The sequence below is a fragment of the Mus caroli genome, unplaced genomic scaffold (genome assembly GCF_978045245.1).
Source record: "Mus caroli unplaced genomic scaffold, Mus_caroli_1 scaffold_9, whole genome shotgun sequence".
NCBI lineage: Eukaryota > Metazoa > Chordata > Mammalia > Rodentia > Muridae > Mus > Mus caroli.
The window spans coordinates 49,952,839-49,965,469 of NW_028227264.1; the positions used below are offsets into that span (position 1 = coordinate 49,952,839).

A 12,631-nucleotide genomic window follows, 5' to 3' on the forward strand; every position below is an offset into this window, starting at 1 on the left:
GTGACACCCTCCAGTGTACTAACAACAGTGGAGGTATTAAGAAATGTGGTGGTTATCTTGTCATTTCTAAGGAATTTACAGCTCTATTACAGCTCAACTGTAGAGTTCAGGAGTTATCTTTATATCATTTGTTTTTTCCATTTATACCAAATTCTACTCTTTTAAGTTTTTCTTGATTATTCTTTCCAGATCTGAAATTTTTATTCAGACATATATGATACATTCTCCTTTTCTCTTAGTAAACCCATCCATATTTATTGTGTTCCTGCTACATCTCAGGACTACAAAAAGATACATGGGAGCATTGTGACCTTATTGGAGTTCAACAACTTCCTTATCAAGGAGGTCATCTGGTTGGGAAAATGATACAGCTTTCTTCCTCAGCAAGCCCAGAGAAGTCTTCTCTGTACAAACACTAAAGGTACCTCTGATAGCCTCTGACTCTTTCAGGGCACAGTATCCATACAAGGTACATCCTACGTTTGCTGCTCGGTGGATAAATTACAGAGATATTACAGCCTTCTAGTCCAGTCCCTGACTCAGTGAATCTTACCAAAATAAGAAGAGGCCACGGACTTGAAATGGTCATTTTATGATCCCAATTTTTTTTTAAAGTAGAAAGAACACTTATTTAAAGTGATTTTCAAAAATTTTTCAAAGCATCATGAATTGTTTCTGATGACAAACATACATTTTTCCCCATTAATTTACAGCCCAATTGAAGGCCCTCTTTTCTTTCCTCCCAATCCAACCCTCACAATCCCTCTTCTCATCCTCTCCTCCGAGATGGGGCCCCGTCTGGTACCATGAAGCCACAGCAGGACTAAGCATATCCTCTCCCATTGAGGCCAGACAAGGCAGCCCAGTTACGGGAAGAAGATATGATCTCAACTTTTAAGTGAAAATTCAGAAATTTATTATGTGCCACATACATTCATATTTACACAAGTCTTCATGTTTGGCATTCTACAACGTGTCTGCTGTTGGTGCTATAAAATTACTTCTACTTTCCATAGGCTTGTAATTATCATTATACCGGAACAGGGTCAAAACAGAAGCCATCCTTATATGACCCTCACTCTATTAAAATCCTTACGTTACTTCATCACTTCCTGTATTAGTGACTGCAGTTTCCGTTATTTTATGGTCTTCCTCAATCCTCTCCTTTGTAGCACTAAGTGAGTACTGAAGGCAGCTTGGCAATCCATCGACTATTTAATGGAAATGCGTCATATGTTAATTTTCCGTTAGCTTAATTTTCCTTATGTGATGAACCAGAAAATCAGATAATGGCCTTGGAGATTATACCTGTTATCACTGAAGGGAGCAGTTAGCTGTTCCATCTCTTATGTGTCTCTTCAAACTTAATTCGTAGTTATAAACAGATAGCTACATTTGTAATGTGATTAAGTTGTGAATTAGTACCCTTAATAGCTAAGCTTTACAATTGAAGATTTTATTTGTTCAATTTGTAAACTAAATATTATTTTACATTTATTTCAAGTTCATGAATAGGTTTATATTTATTGTGGTTTTATATCTGCTTTTATGCCTTGCTTGTCAGAGATTTGTTTTGAAATTTGTACAAAGAGAAATTATAAATAGATCAATATAAAAGGTGTAGTCATGTGTAACTATTTGATTTCTGTGTTAATAAATGTTATAATAGGTTTTTTTTGAGTTCTGAATGCCATTTATTTTTTTTAAGATGATGTGATATTCAATGTTGCATATTTTCTGGTTTATCATACAACATTTTAATATTGTAATATATCCAATCAATACTGAAATGTACATTGTTAAAATTTAATAATTCTTGAATTAAAAATGTAAACCCACAGTTTTAGTACTGCATCATTTAGGAAACTGAATATTGGCTTTTGCGTTGAAGGGTTAATTACAGTATTTTATCTTATAAGCATCAAGGACAGTGCTATCATTTCCATATCTGTTTCTAATTGATAGCTCTTCTTATTTCAGCTTAGAAAGTTTATTTACCTGATTTGGTTTTTTAAGACAACGCTTACATATTGCATATGCAGCAAACAACCATCACATAAAATAATTAAAAGTAGTTTCTATCACATTTATATATTTTACACCTATGTCTATCACACTGTTAAAATTTCACTTTGAGCTGTCATAGATTACTAACAGAAAGTAAAATACAGGTAGATTATATAATAATTATTAAATTACTGATCTCACAAAAATCAACTCAAGTAAACTAAGAAGAATTTTCTACGTGTCATATTCTACATGAAATGTCCAGTTGAATAGCTCACTAGTTACGATTGGAAATGGAGACAAGTAGCTGGAGAGTGACTTGGTAACGTCCAGACATCAGGCTACATGTTAGATATAGAATGCAAAACTAGCATGTAGGCAATCTTGGCAACATTCTGCAGTGAGTATGTTAGCAGAGAAATTGTTGAATGTGCCTTGGAGAGTTTTCAATATGTCTTCCCTCCCATGTCAGCACACTCTCTGGTGTGCTAGCCTCTGTGATGCTTATTTTAGTGTGCAGGGTGCAATATATGGCCATATAAATAACCAGTATGAAAGCTAGGAACACAAAGAGGAAATATGGTTATCATTACACAATAGCCCTACTCTGTCCTTCTACATGAGCACAATGTTCAGTTGCAATCTGGTCGAAAGCATTATTTGCAAGGTCTCTGTATGTCTAAACTATGGCTTAGATTATTACACATTTTCATCCCCCACATTTTCTTAAAACAAACTTTTCTGAGCTGGAGAGGAGGCTCAGTGTTTAAATTACTGCCTATTTTTTCATATCTGCTCCCTCCACACCTACATGGCTCAGAAACATCTGTAACTCCAGTCCAGGGGATCTGTTGCCCTCTTCTGATCTCTGTGAGCATTGCATGCAGATGGTTCAAAGACATGCATGCAGACAAAACACCCATTCACATAGTGAGTGTAAGGTGGAATCTCAGAGTCATTTTGATTTACATTTCCTCAATAACTAAGAACACTGAACATTTTAAGTGTTTCTTGGCCATTAGAGATTCCTCTGTTGAGAACTCTCTGTTTAGCTCTGTACCCCATTTTTAAGTTGAATTATTTGGGTTGTTGGTGTTAACTTCTTGAGTTCTTTATATATTTTGGGTGTTAGTCCTCTGCCAGATGTAGCGTTGGTGAAGATCTTTTCTCAATCTGTAAGATGCCACTTGGTCTTATTGACAGTGTTCTTTGCATCACAGAAGCTCCTTAACTTCATGAGGTCCCATTTATTAGTTGTTGAACTTAGTGCCTGAGCTAAGGGTGTTCTGTTTTGGAAGTTGTCTCCTGTTCTAATAAGTTCAAGGCTATACCCCCACTTTCTTCTCTATAGATTTAATGTATCTAGTTTTATATAGACCCCACATAGATCTGTAAAAGAAGCAAGATATTTTTATTTGGAGCTAAAAGATAGCACAGATTAAAGAAAAATACACCATTAAGATTGACAGTAGGAAACATGAATGTGGATTCGGATATTTTTCAGGGCTTCCATTTATTAGGTTCAAGAGGAGGAGGCTGGTTGCTAAGTGATACAGTTTGAATGGCTGGCTACTTTGATTGAAAGATGTAATTTTTCACAACACATCCTATTTTAAACATATATATGCCCACTTTGCATAGGCCTAAGTTGATAAATAGGAGAGTACATATCCTATTTATCCTTAACTATTACTTGAAGACTGAGTTTCCCTTGCTGTATCCAAAACGACTTTAGGTTAGAATGGATCTTCTACACTTCATTTCAAGCAACGTTGAGAATACACTCACTAGGCAGTGTCTAAAGTTGATCATCACTAAGAGCATGGACACTTAAGCCATTGCTCAGAGTTTGGAGTGAGTGTAGCCCAATGTAGCTGGAGGGTTGAGGGGTTGAAAACAGAAGCCTCTTGCACTGTTTTGAGAGGGGTGTGTATGCATAATATGTAAAGGTTAAAAAAAACCCTAAGCTGCCAAGTGCATATTACAAGGTGTGTGTGTGTGTGTGTGTGTGTGTGTGTGTGTGTGTGTGTGTGTGTGTTTACATAACACCAAACCAAGTGAGGACCTCAAAGGCATTAAATTATCTCCTAGGCTTGCTCACCTCAAGACTGATATAGCTCATATCTTAAGAACCATGAATGGGATTTTTTTTTCAACCTTTATACATGTTCTTTTCACATGGTATCCCGAGCTTTTGTCCCCGCTGGCAAGAACACACTCAGGACAACCGGAATCTTCTGCGGCAAAGCTTTATTGCTTACTTCTCAGGAAGATCCCGACCCCAGAAAATGGAGTCCCTTATATAGCACTCAGCCATGACGTTTCAGCACCTGATGTGGCGTGACAGCTCTTGATTCCTTGCTCGCTCATCACACCACTATTACACCCCGAGAATGGGCAGTGACTAGGAGTGAGTTCACTCTCGCACTTGCGCACAAGGCTTGTTTACTAGTTTGTCACAGTGGAGGCCAGCGCCATCTTATAATGGTGATTGCTCGCGGCACGCGCACGGCTCTCCACAGCGATTGCTCGCTGCTCGCTGCACGGCTTTCCACAACATGGAATAGTAAGTCTTTCTTGGTCAGAATGTAACAGATATGGCCTTCCTTTTTTTTTTTTTTTTTTTTTTTTTTTTGAGACAGGGTTTCTCTGTATAGCCCTGGCTATCCTGGAACTCACTCTGTAGACCAGGCTGGCCTCGAACTCAGAAATCTGCCTGCCTCTGCCTCCCGAGTGCTGGGATTAAAGGCGTGGCCACCTCGCCTGGCTGATGGCCTTCCTTTGTAAAAAGTAGTTCTCTTTAAAAAAAAAAAAAAAACAAACAAAAACCTTTTTATTGCTTAAAGAAAATTTTTTTCTTTGTGGGTTTCACATCATGTATACAAGTCCCACTCATTTCTGTGTCCATTCAAATCTGCCCTTTGTCCTTGCAACCTCCCCCCAAATAAAATACACACATTCAGAGCAACACCACCACCACCAATAACAAGAAAGCATAGAAAACACCTCCTTGTGGAAGCTGCAGCGTGTCACAGTGTGTCCCACAGTATACCCTCTGTCCATACTTCTTCACTTGTTCATTACAGTGAGTCACTGGTTCAGTTCGAGATCTCTGGCTTCTGCGACACCATCAATATTGGATCCTGATTGGGACTCCTCTCGGTGATCCTGTTGTTGCCCTGTGTCGTGGACATCCTGCATCTTTGGAACAGTGGGACTGGCCCTTTCATGCATCTCGACTGTTCACTGATGATATAAATTTGGGGGTGGGCCAATTCAGAGCCCTGGAGCTGGGGCTGGGTAGTAGTTGAACTAGTCACCCCACTGGCTCTCCCTTATCTACACCACCAGAGCTCTCCAGTGCTGCTCTGGCTAGGCCATCCAATGCAGACACCTGCAGCTCACCCACACCCATGCCTCCAAGGTGCTGCCCAATCCAGGTAAGAGACCTATTCTCCCAAGTGCTGTCATAGTGGGCCAGCTCTTCTGCACTCATACACTTTGGACTCGTGATGTGTAGGGCCCACTCTCTGGTCTCCTGAGTGCTATAGCCAGTGAGAACGCAGGGCTAGCTCTCTGGATTTCATGACCCCAGGTCCAGGTCTCCACTGAATACTGCAGGTGGTGGTGGTGGTGATGGTGGTGGTGGTGGTGATGGTGGTGGTGGGGATGGTGGTGATGGTGATGGTGGTGGTGGTGATGGTGGTGGTGGTGATAATGGTGATGGTGATGGTGGTGGTGGTGATGGTGGTGGTGGTGATGGTGGTGATGGTGATGGTGGTGGTGGTGATGGTGGTGGTGGTGATGGTGGTGATGGTGATGGTGGTGGTGGTGATGGTGGTAATGGTGGTGGTACTGGGGTCCTATCATTTCCATACCCACACCACCTCAAGCCAGACTAGTAGCAAGTGCTGGGGCTATCTCTCCTGTACTCTCACCCTTGGGGGCTGGCTCACCTGCACCCCCCCTCACGACCAGCCCTTCTGTGCTGCCCAGACAGGTGCAGGGGTCACTCTCCCTGAGTGTAGCACCCTGCCTGCAAGGGACAGGGCCAACCTACCCTCCCTAATGTCCCTGGGGTCAACTTTCCTGACTGCCTCAGGTGTAAGGGGCAAAGGGGCAGAGGGCATCCTCTCCTCCTCCCACCCATGCCATGCTACAGCAGATGAGTGGCTAGATAAGCTCTCCCACATTCATGCCCTTGGGGTCAGCTCACCCCTACCCTTACTCCCAGGGACAGCTCTACTATGGTGCCTGGGTGAGGCATAGAGGCTGTTCTCCCTACTGCTTCATAGTGCTGGTGAGAGTTGGTGTCAGTTTTCCAGAACACCAAATCCAGTGGTGGGGCAGGGCCAGTCATGCACAGCCCCTCCCTGGACATTTATGTGGTCCTTAGCACTGCCTGCACCAGGGACATCCCCATGTTCTCTAGTGGTAACATAAGCTATGGACATCAACACTGACCCCTGAAGCTGTATAGCTACAGACCCAGACATGGCTCTTAGCAGTAGCTCTGACTGGGACCTCACCATAGTCCTAGGTGACAGGGCTGGCCACTCACAACAGGCCTCCACCTCCACCATGGAAGTCCAGTTACATCTCTCTTCATAAAGCGGACGCCACTCTACTCTTTCTTTCCAATCTGACCATCACATACTCTCAAATTGTGGTGGCTCCTGCTGCAGGTTGGCCACAGGACTGGTGGGCTCCTGGATGACATCCACCATCTGTGCTGTATGGCATGGAGGCAAGCAAACGTCTCTAGCCCCCTGACGCTGTGTGCAGCATCTGTGGGCAGGTCTGTGGGTGGTATAGTGGTCCTCGGGTCTCTATCTTCCTCCTCTTGCTCTGTGCTGCCTGGATATGATTTGATTTGATTTTTATGAGTCCTAGACATAAGAAGGCTTTGGCCATTAAGCCAAGCATCAAGCTAGGATGAACAAAGGTCTATCATCTGCTCTGCCCCTGGGAAGTAGTTACCTTTATTGAGACAATTTCCTCAGTTTAACCATTTTAAGTGTACAATTATATAATTACTTACGTGCCAACATTATTTGACCATCACCACTATGTAAACCATATGGTACCATAGAAGAGTAACTCCTAATGTCTCCCCACTTCTTGTCCTGACAGTAACATTGATCTACCTTTTTGTCTGTATGGATTTGCTTGCTCTGATTATTTCCTGTGAGTGTAATAATATGTTGCTTTTGTATGTAAATTCTTTCAGTTTGCACAATGTTCTTAAAGATCACATACTATTATATCATATATTAGTACTTCATTTTTTTATCGTTGAATACTACTCCCTTGGGTTTTTTTTTTAAGTTTTATTTATTTTTTATATATAAGTACACCGTAGCTGTCTTCAGACACACCAGAAGAGGGCATCCGATCCCATTATAGATGGTTGTGAGCCACCATGTGGTTGTTGGCATTGAACTCAGGACTTCTGGAAGAGCAGCCAGTGCTCTTAACTGCTGATCCATCTCTCCAGCCCCCTCTCTTAGATGTTTTGCCATGTCAAATTTCTTTTTTTTTCTGTCTCACAGAATTTTACATTAATTTATTTCTTCATCTCAGTGTCATCTATGCTTAATATGTTATGATAATGAAGTAAAATATCCTGTTTGGTGATTGTTTATATATATAAATATATATAAATAAATAAATAAATATAAACAATATATATATATACACACAATTTCTTATTGGTTATTTTATTTACATTTCAAATGTTATTCCCCTTTCTGGTTTCCCCTCTGCAAGCCCCCTACCCCACCCTCCCTCCCCCTGCTTCTATGAGGGAGCTCCCTCAGCCATCCATCCACTCCTGCCTCACCTCCCTAGCGTTCTCCTCCATTGGGGTATTGAGTCTCCACAGGACCAAGGGTCTCCCCTCCCATTGATGCCAGATAAGGCCATTCTTTGCTACATATGCAGACATGTATCCCTCCATGTGTACTCTTTGGTTAGTGGTTTAGTCTCTGTTATCTAACAACTCATAAGGCATTGGTATTTCATCACCTTTCGGAGTACTATCTATAATGCCATACTGAACATTTTTACTTGAGTTTCCATTTGCTTGAGCAGAATGAGCATCTAGGAACGAAATTACTGGACCATGTGTTCAACTTTTTTTTTCATCTGTTTTATCTTTCTACCAGCAGTGGAGAACAATTCCAATTATTTCACAACTCACCAACAATTATTTCTTGTGTTTTGTATTTATGATTGTAGCAGCCCTCATGGTTTAAAGTGGTACCTCACTGTGGGTTTGATTTGAATTCTCCTAATCTGAATGGTGTTCAGCATCTCTTTACAACATTGTTAGTTATATATATGTATATTAAACAAATATCTGCTTAAACATTTCTCTCATTCGTAGAACAGTTTTGAAATTTTTCTTAGTTCCCTGAAAATGTTATACAATGTGTTTTATTCATATTAATCCCCCTTCACATTTGCTTCTCCTTCTCTACTCTCCCAACTTTACATCCACTTCTTTTGCTCATTGTAAAAATTAGGCTATTTTGATTGTATTACCATAAAGGTTTTTTATGTATTATGAATATTAGAACCTTATGGGATATTTTAAAATATTTTCCTATTGAGTACACTGATTTGTCTGAGTGTCTGGTAGTCTTCAGGTGTACATATTCTGAAGGAATTTGATTGGTCTCGTTATTTATTTATTTATTTATTTATTTATTTATTTATTTATTTATTATTTAAGCTGCTTCCATCTCATTGTATTTAAGGAGCTTGGGCCAAATCCAAAGCCAGGGATATGCATGCTAAGGTCTCCAAGAGCTGTACAGTTACAGATCTTATTCCTAGATCTCTAGTCTAACTTGATTTTTGTGTATTGCACGAAGTAGGAGTCTATAGTCACTCTTTTATGTTTCAGCAATATTAATTGAAATGCTTTTCTTTTCTCATTAATATTTCTGCCCTTCCTCCCTCCCCCCAAAAAAGTGTGTTTTCCAGAGGAACAGAACCAATAGCATTCACAGTTATAAGAAGGTTCATTGGATTATCATATGTAATTATATGCAGAGATAAATCCACAATGGCCAACTGCAGGCTGAAACAAGTATCAGTTTAGCTCAAGAAGCTGGAAGCCTCAGAATAAAGAAAAGAGGCCAAAAGTGTCTTGGCAGTCTGAAGCTGCAGACCTGGAATTCTGCTAGAGAGGCATGGTGGAAGTTCATGTTCAAAGGCGGACACAGTGATGGACCCTATGGACAATAATCTGCAAGAAATGTCATGGATAAAGAATGATTATATCCTGGCCTGTACGGAACCCACTTTCTGGTTGTGAGATGGAATGTTGGGATGCTTCATGGCTTGGGCTGAGGCTTCTTTAACTGTTGTTTTACTTTTTCTTGATCCCCAAATGAAAGACAGAGGAGACACCAGTACATAAAATAATGGAGGACAGATTGGCTTTGGTTCCATGATTGATACCACCTACAGTTTCAAGTAACACTGGGGATCTTGAAACACATCCCCATGGAAATGAAGGTATTGGAATCACACCCATGCTCATCCAGAATGATGGTAGACATGCCCCTGTAGAGTAGCATCAATTCTTCAAACTTTAGATGCATTTTACTACTGAAGCCTTGTCGTGGGATTTTTAATGTTGGAGGATTATTGATCACTGATTTAATACCTTTACTTTCACTTGCCTATTTATGGTTCCTAATTTTGAAGAGAAGCACAAAGAATCTCAATGGTGTTTTATAAGAGAGACAATTTATTTTAAAAATACAGCCAAAAATTTGTTTAGGGCCTTATAAGGTATTAGTTTGCATTTTCATTGATCAGTTCAATTGGAAAATTGCCAAATATTCACTTAGTGTCTATATGACTCACATACACAAACACAGCTCCTGGATATCAAGTAGGTTGTATTTTAAAATTAAAGGAGAAATTGTAGTCATTTTCTGAACCTTTTTGTCATTGTTGAGTGACCTGAGTGGATAGAGCCCTGCTGGGAACACAAAGAGGACTCCTGTTACAGAACACCCTGGAGTGTGTCTCTGGAAAGGTAGCATACTGTACACTTGAGCACTAAAGAGAAAAGCCCTACACACGAAGCAGGCTGGGAGGCTTTCAGAGGAGTAGGCAGAGAAGACTAATTATCCTAGGTAGGGAACATTGAGTGTGTGGGAAAGTGTGTGGCTACAGCCAATGTACAGCATCCAAAGGAAGCAGGTGAGATGAGCTTCGGGAGAAGTGAGGCTTTTTCCAGCAAGTGCTGCTGAAAAGGAAGCAGTCACAGAAGCGCAGCTTGAGCTGCCCTGGGAAAGGCTGCTCTCTCTGTTGGATTGTTGCTGTAATTGTCCCTTTAGTCAGCTGCCACTCTGGGTCTCATTTTGCTTTCTCTGTGTGGTTTCAGTTTAATGTTATTTCATGCTAAACTCAAAGGTGATGTCGCTTTCTAATCTCCCCAAAGAAGATACAGGGTTAGCTGCGATGAAGCAATGGAAACCAAGGCAGGATCCCTCTTTCTCCTGGAGGGCCTGTTTGTCCAAAGAACAGAGAATACAATAAGAAAAAAACAGTGAGTCAGCCAGGCAGTCGGATCCCAAATCTCCACATAGCCCCATTCTTCATAGAAAGCCCAACTTACTTTGAAACAAATACATGTTTTGTCATTTGGGAGTGAGATATTATTAAATTTCAGAAAATATTCGTTCCACTGCTGGGCATGAAGTGAGGAATTGTAAGTGATGCACATGCAAGTTTGAATGGTATCTTTTCCTCCAACCTCAATAGTTTAGAGGGATGTGAGACCTAAGTACCCAAAATACAGAGCAGTGTCTCTGTCTTCCAGCCACTGAAAAGGGTGCTCTTCAATCCTTGCATTATTTTGGGAATACATCTGACCCAGGCTGTGCAAAGACCAGGGAAGGGTACTCTGGGTTTTGTTCACTTCCACCCTATACTCAAGTCAAGGCTGACCAGGCAGGTACCTCGATTAAAGTCTCCTGAGAATTGATGGGGAAAAGTGATGTTGCTTGTCCCACTAGAGAGAAGAGCTGAGCTTTATAGGATCCTTCAGGAAGTTTTCAGTAGAGAAGTGGTCCTAGGTCTAGAACAAGGCAAGAGAGAACAAACGAAGGGGAAAGTGCTCCTTCGTTGACTGACAGCCAATGTGGAAGTGAACTGGGAGCAAGCTTCTGCCAAGACCGAGCGAAACACTTGGAAAAAAGGCAGCATCGCCTCCGCCCTCCTCCACCCTGCCATCTGTGCGGTACCTGTTCATCCAGTCCCCTCTCCACCATCGGGGGCTCTGGAGTTTGCCCAGCGGCCACAGGTTCCCCAGCCCCGCCCCGCCCCGCCCCGGGGCTCTGGGCTCTACACAGTGCTCCTTCAAGCCCGGCGACGTGCCGAGGTCCGGGCGGTGGGAAGGATGGCTAAGGTCCGGGAACTGGAGGAAGCTTTCGTGCAGGGGCAGCCTTCACCCCAACTTCCCTCCGAGATCGCGGAGGAGTGCTGCGCGCAGCTGCTTGGCAAGGGCTTGCTGGTCTACCCTGAGGACAGTGCTTACCTGGTGACCGGAGAAGCCACGGGCGCTAGGAGTAGTGGGGAGAAAGGCGGAGATCCTGGGCTGCAGGTGGGAGTTAAATCAGGTGAGTCCACTCGCCCGGCTGCGGTGCTGAGTCCTAAGGGTGTCCAAGAATAAAAAAGAAACACTCTGAATACGCATAAAGTAGGCTGCTCTTTCAGAACCATTTCATTTCACCAGAAACACTGTTAACTCTGAGGGTTTGCTCACCTCCTGCCTTGCTCCTCCTTGGGTGCAAAGCAAGGTGGGTGTGGAGGTCTCTGGACTGATCGCGTGTTCCCTTGTTCTTTGTCATTCCTTACACTCGCCCTCAGAAATGCAGTTAAACAACGGCAACTTTTCCTCGGAAGAAGAGGATGTGGACACCCAGGAGAGCAAGACCAAAGCAGCCGACCCACAGCTCTCTCAGAAGAAGAGCATCACCCAGATCATGAAGGATAAGAAGAAGCAGACGCAGCTCACCCTGCAGTGGTAAGCTGGTCCTGTCACCCGCACTGGCTGACGTCCACCAGCCCGTGTCTCTAAGACCCTGGCTTTCCTCAACTTGCTTCTCCTTAAAACTTCCACAAGTTTAAAAGACCCACGACAAATGCACCTGTTTTCTTGCACTGCGTATGCACACAGAGACCTATTCTGACCCTGATGAAAAGCTAAAGCCACAGGTTCTTCACATGTAAGCTGTGATGAATTTTTCTGTGATTGTTTGCTGAACATAAAATATATTTCTTTGATATTTTTATGTTTTCGAGATATGATCCTTCAGAACAGCGAAAAATGGAAGGCGTTTAACTCTCTGTTTTAATCCATAGGAGGGCAGGTACTGTGTCAGTCAAAACAGATGGATTGAGTTAAAAGTACAAAACAGAAAACAAAATCACTCAAGCAGGCATGATTAAATAATTTTCAGTTTTTACAGCATATTGCATACATGATTTAATATAGTAAAACACCACAGATTAACTTTTTTGCCCAAGTCTTTTAAAAATTGAGAAATAATCAGTAGGTCTTCTACATATGAAGTGTGTTTTATAATACTTTCTGCAA

General features: G+C 42.0%; 1 protein-coding gene across 1 annotated transcript in view; it reads left to right on the top strand.

Moving 5' to 3' along the window:
- The first annotated feature begins 11,431 nt into the window (after positions 1-11,431).
- Positions 11,432-12,631, top strand: part of Rfx6 (regulatory factor X6) — a 52,158-nt gene continuing 50,958 nt past the window's right edge. Inside the window, exons 1-2 of the mRNA XM_021174814.2 lie at positions 11,432-11,651; positions 11,902-12,058. Of these exons, the coding sequence (XP_021030473.1) occupies positions 11,432-11,651; positions 11,902-12,058 (377 nt within the window). The remainder of the gene's footprint in view (positions 11,652-11,901; positions 12,059-12,631) is intronic.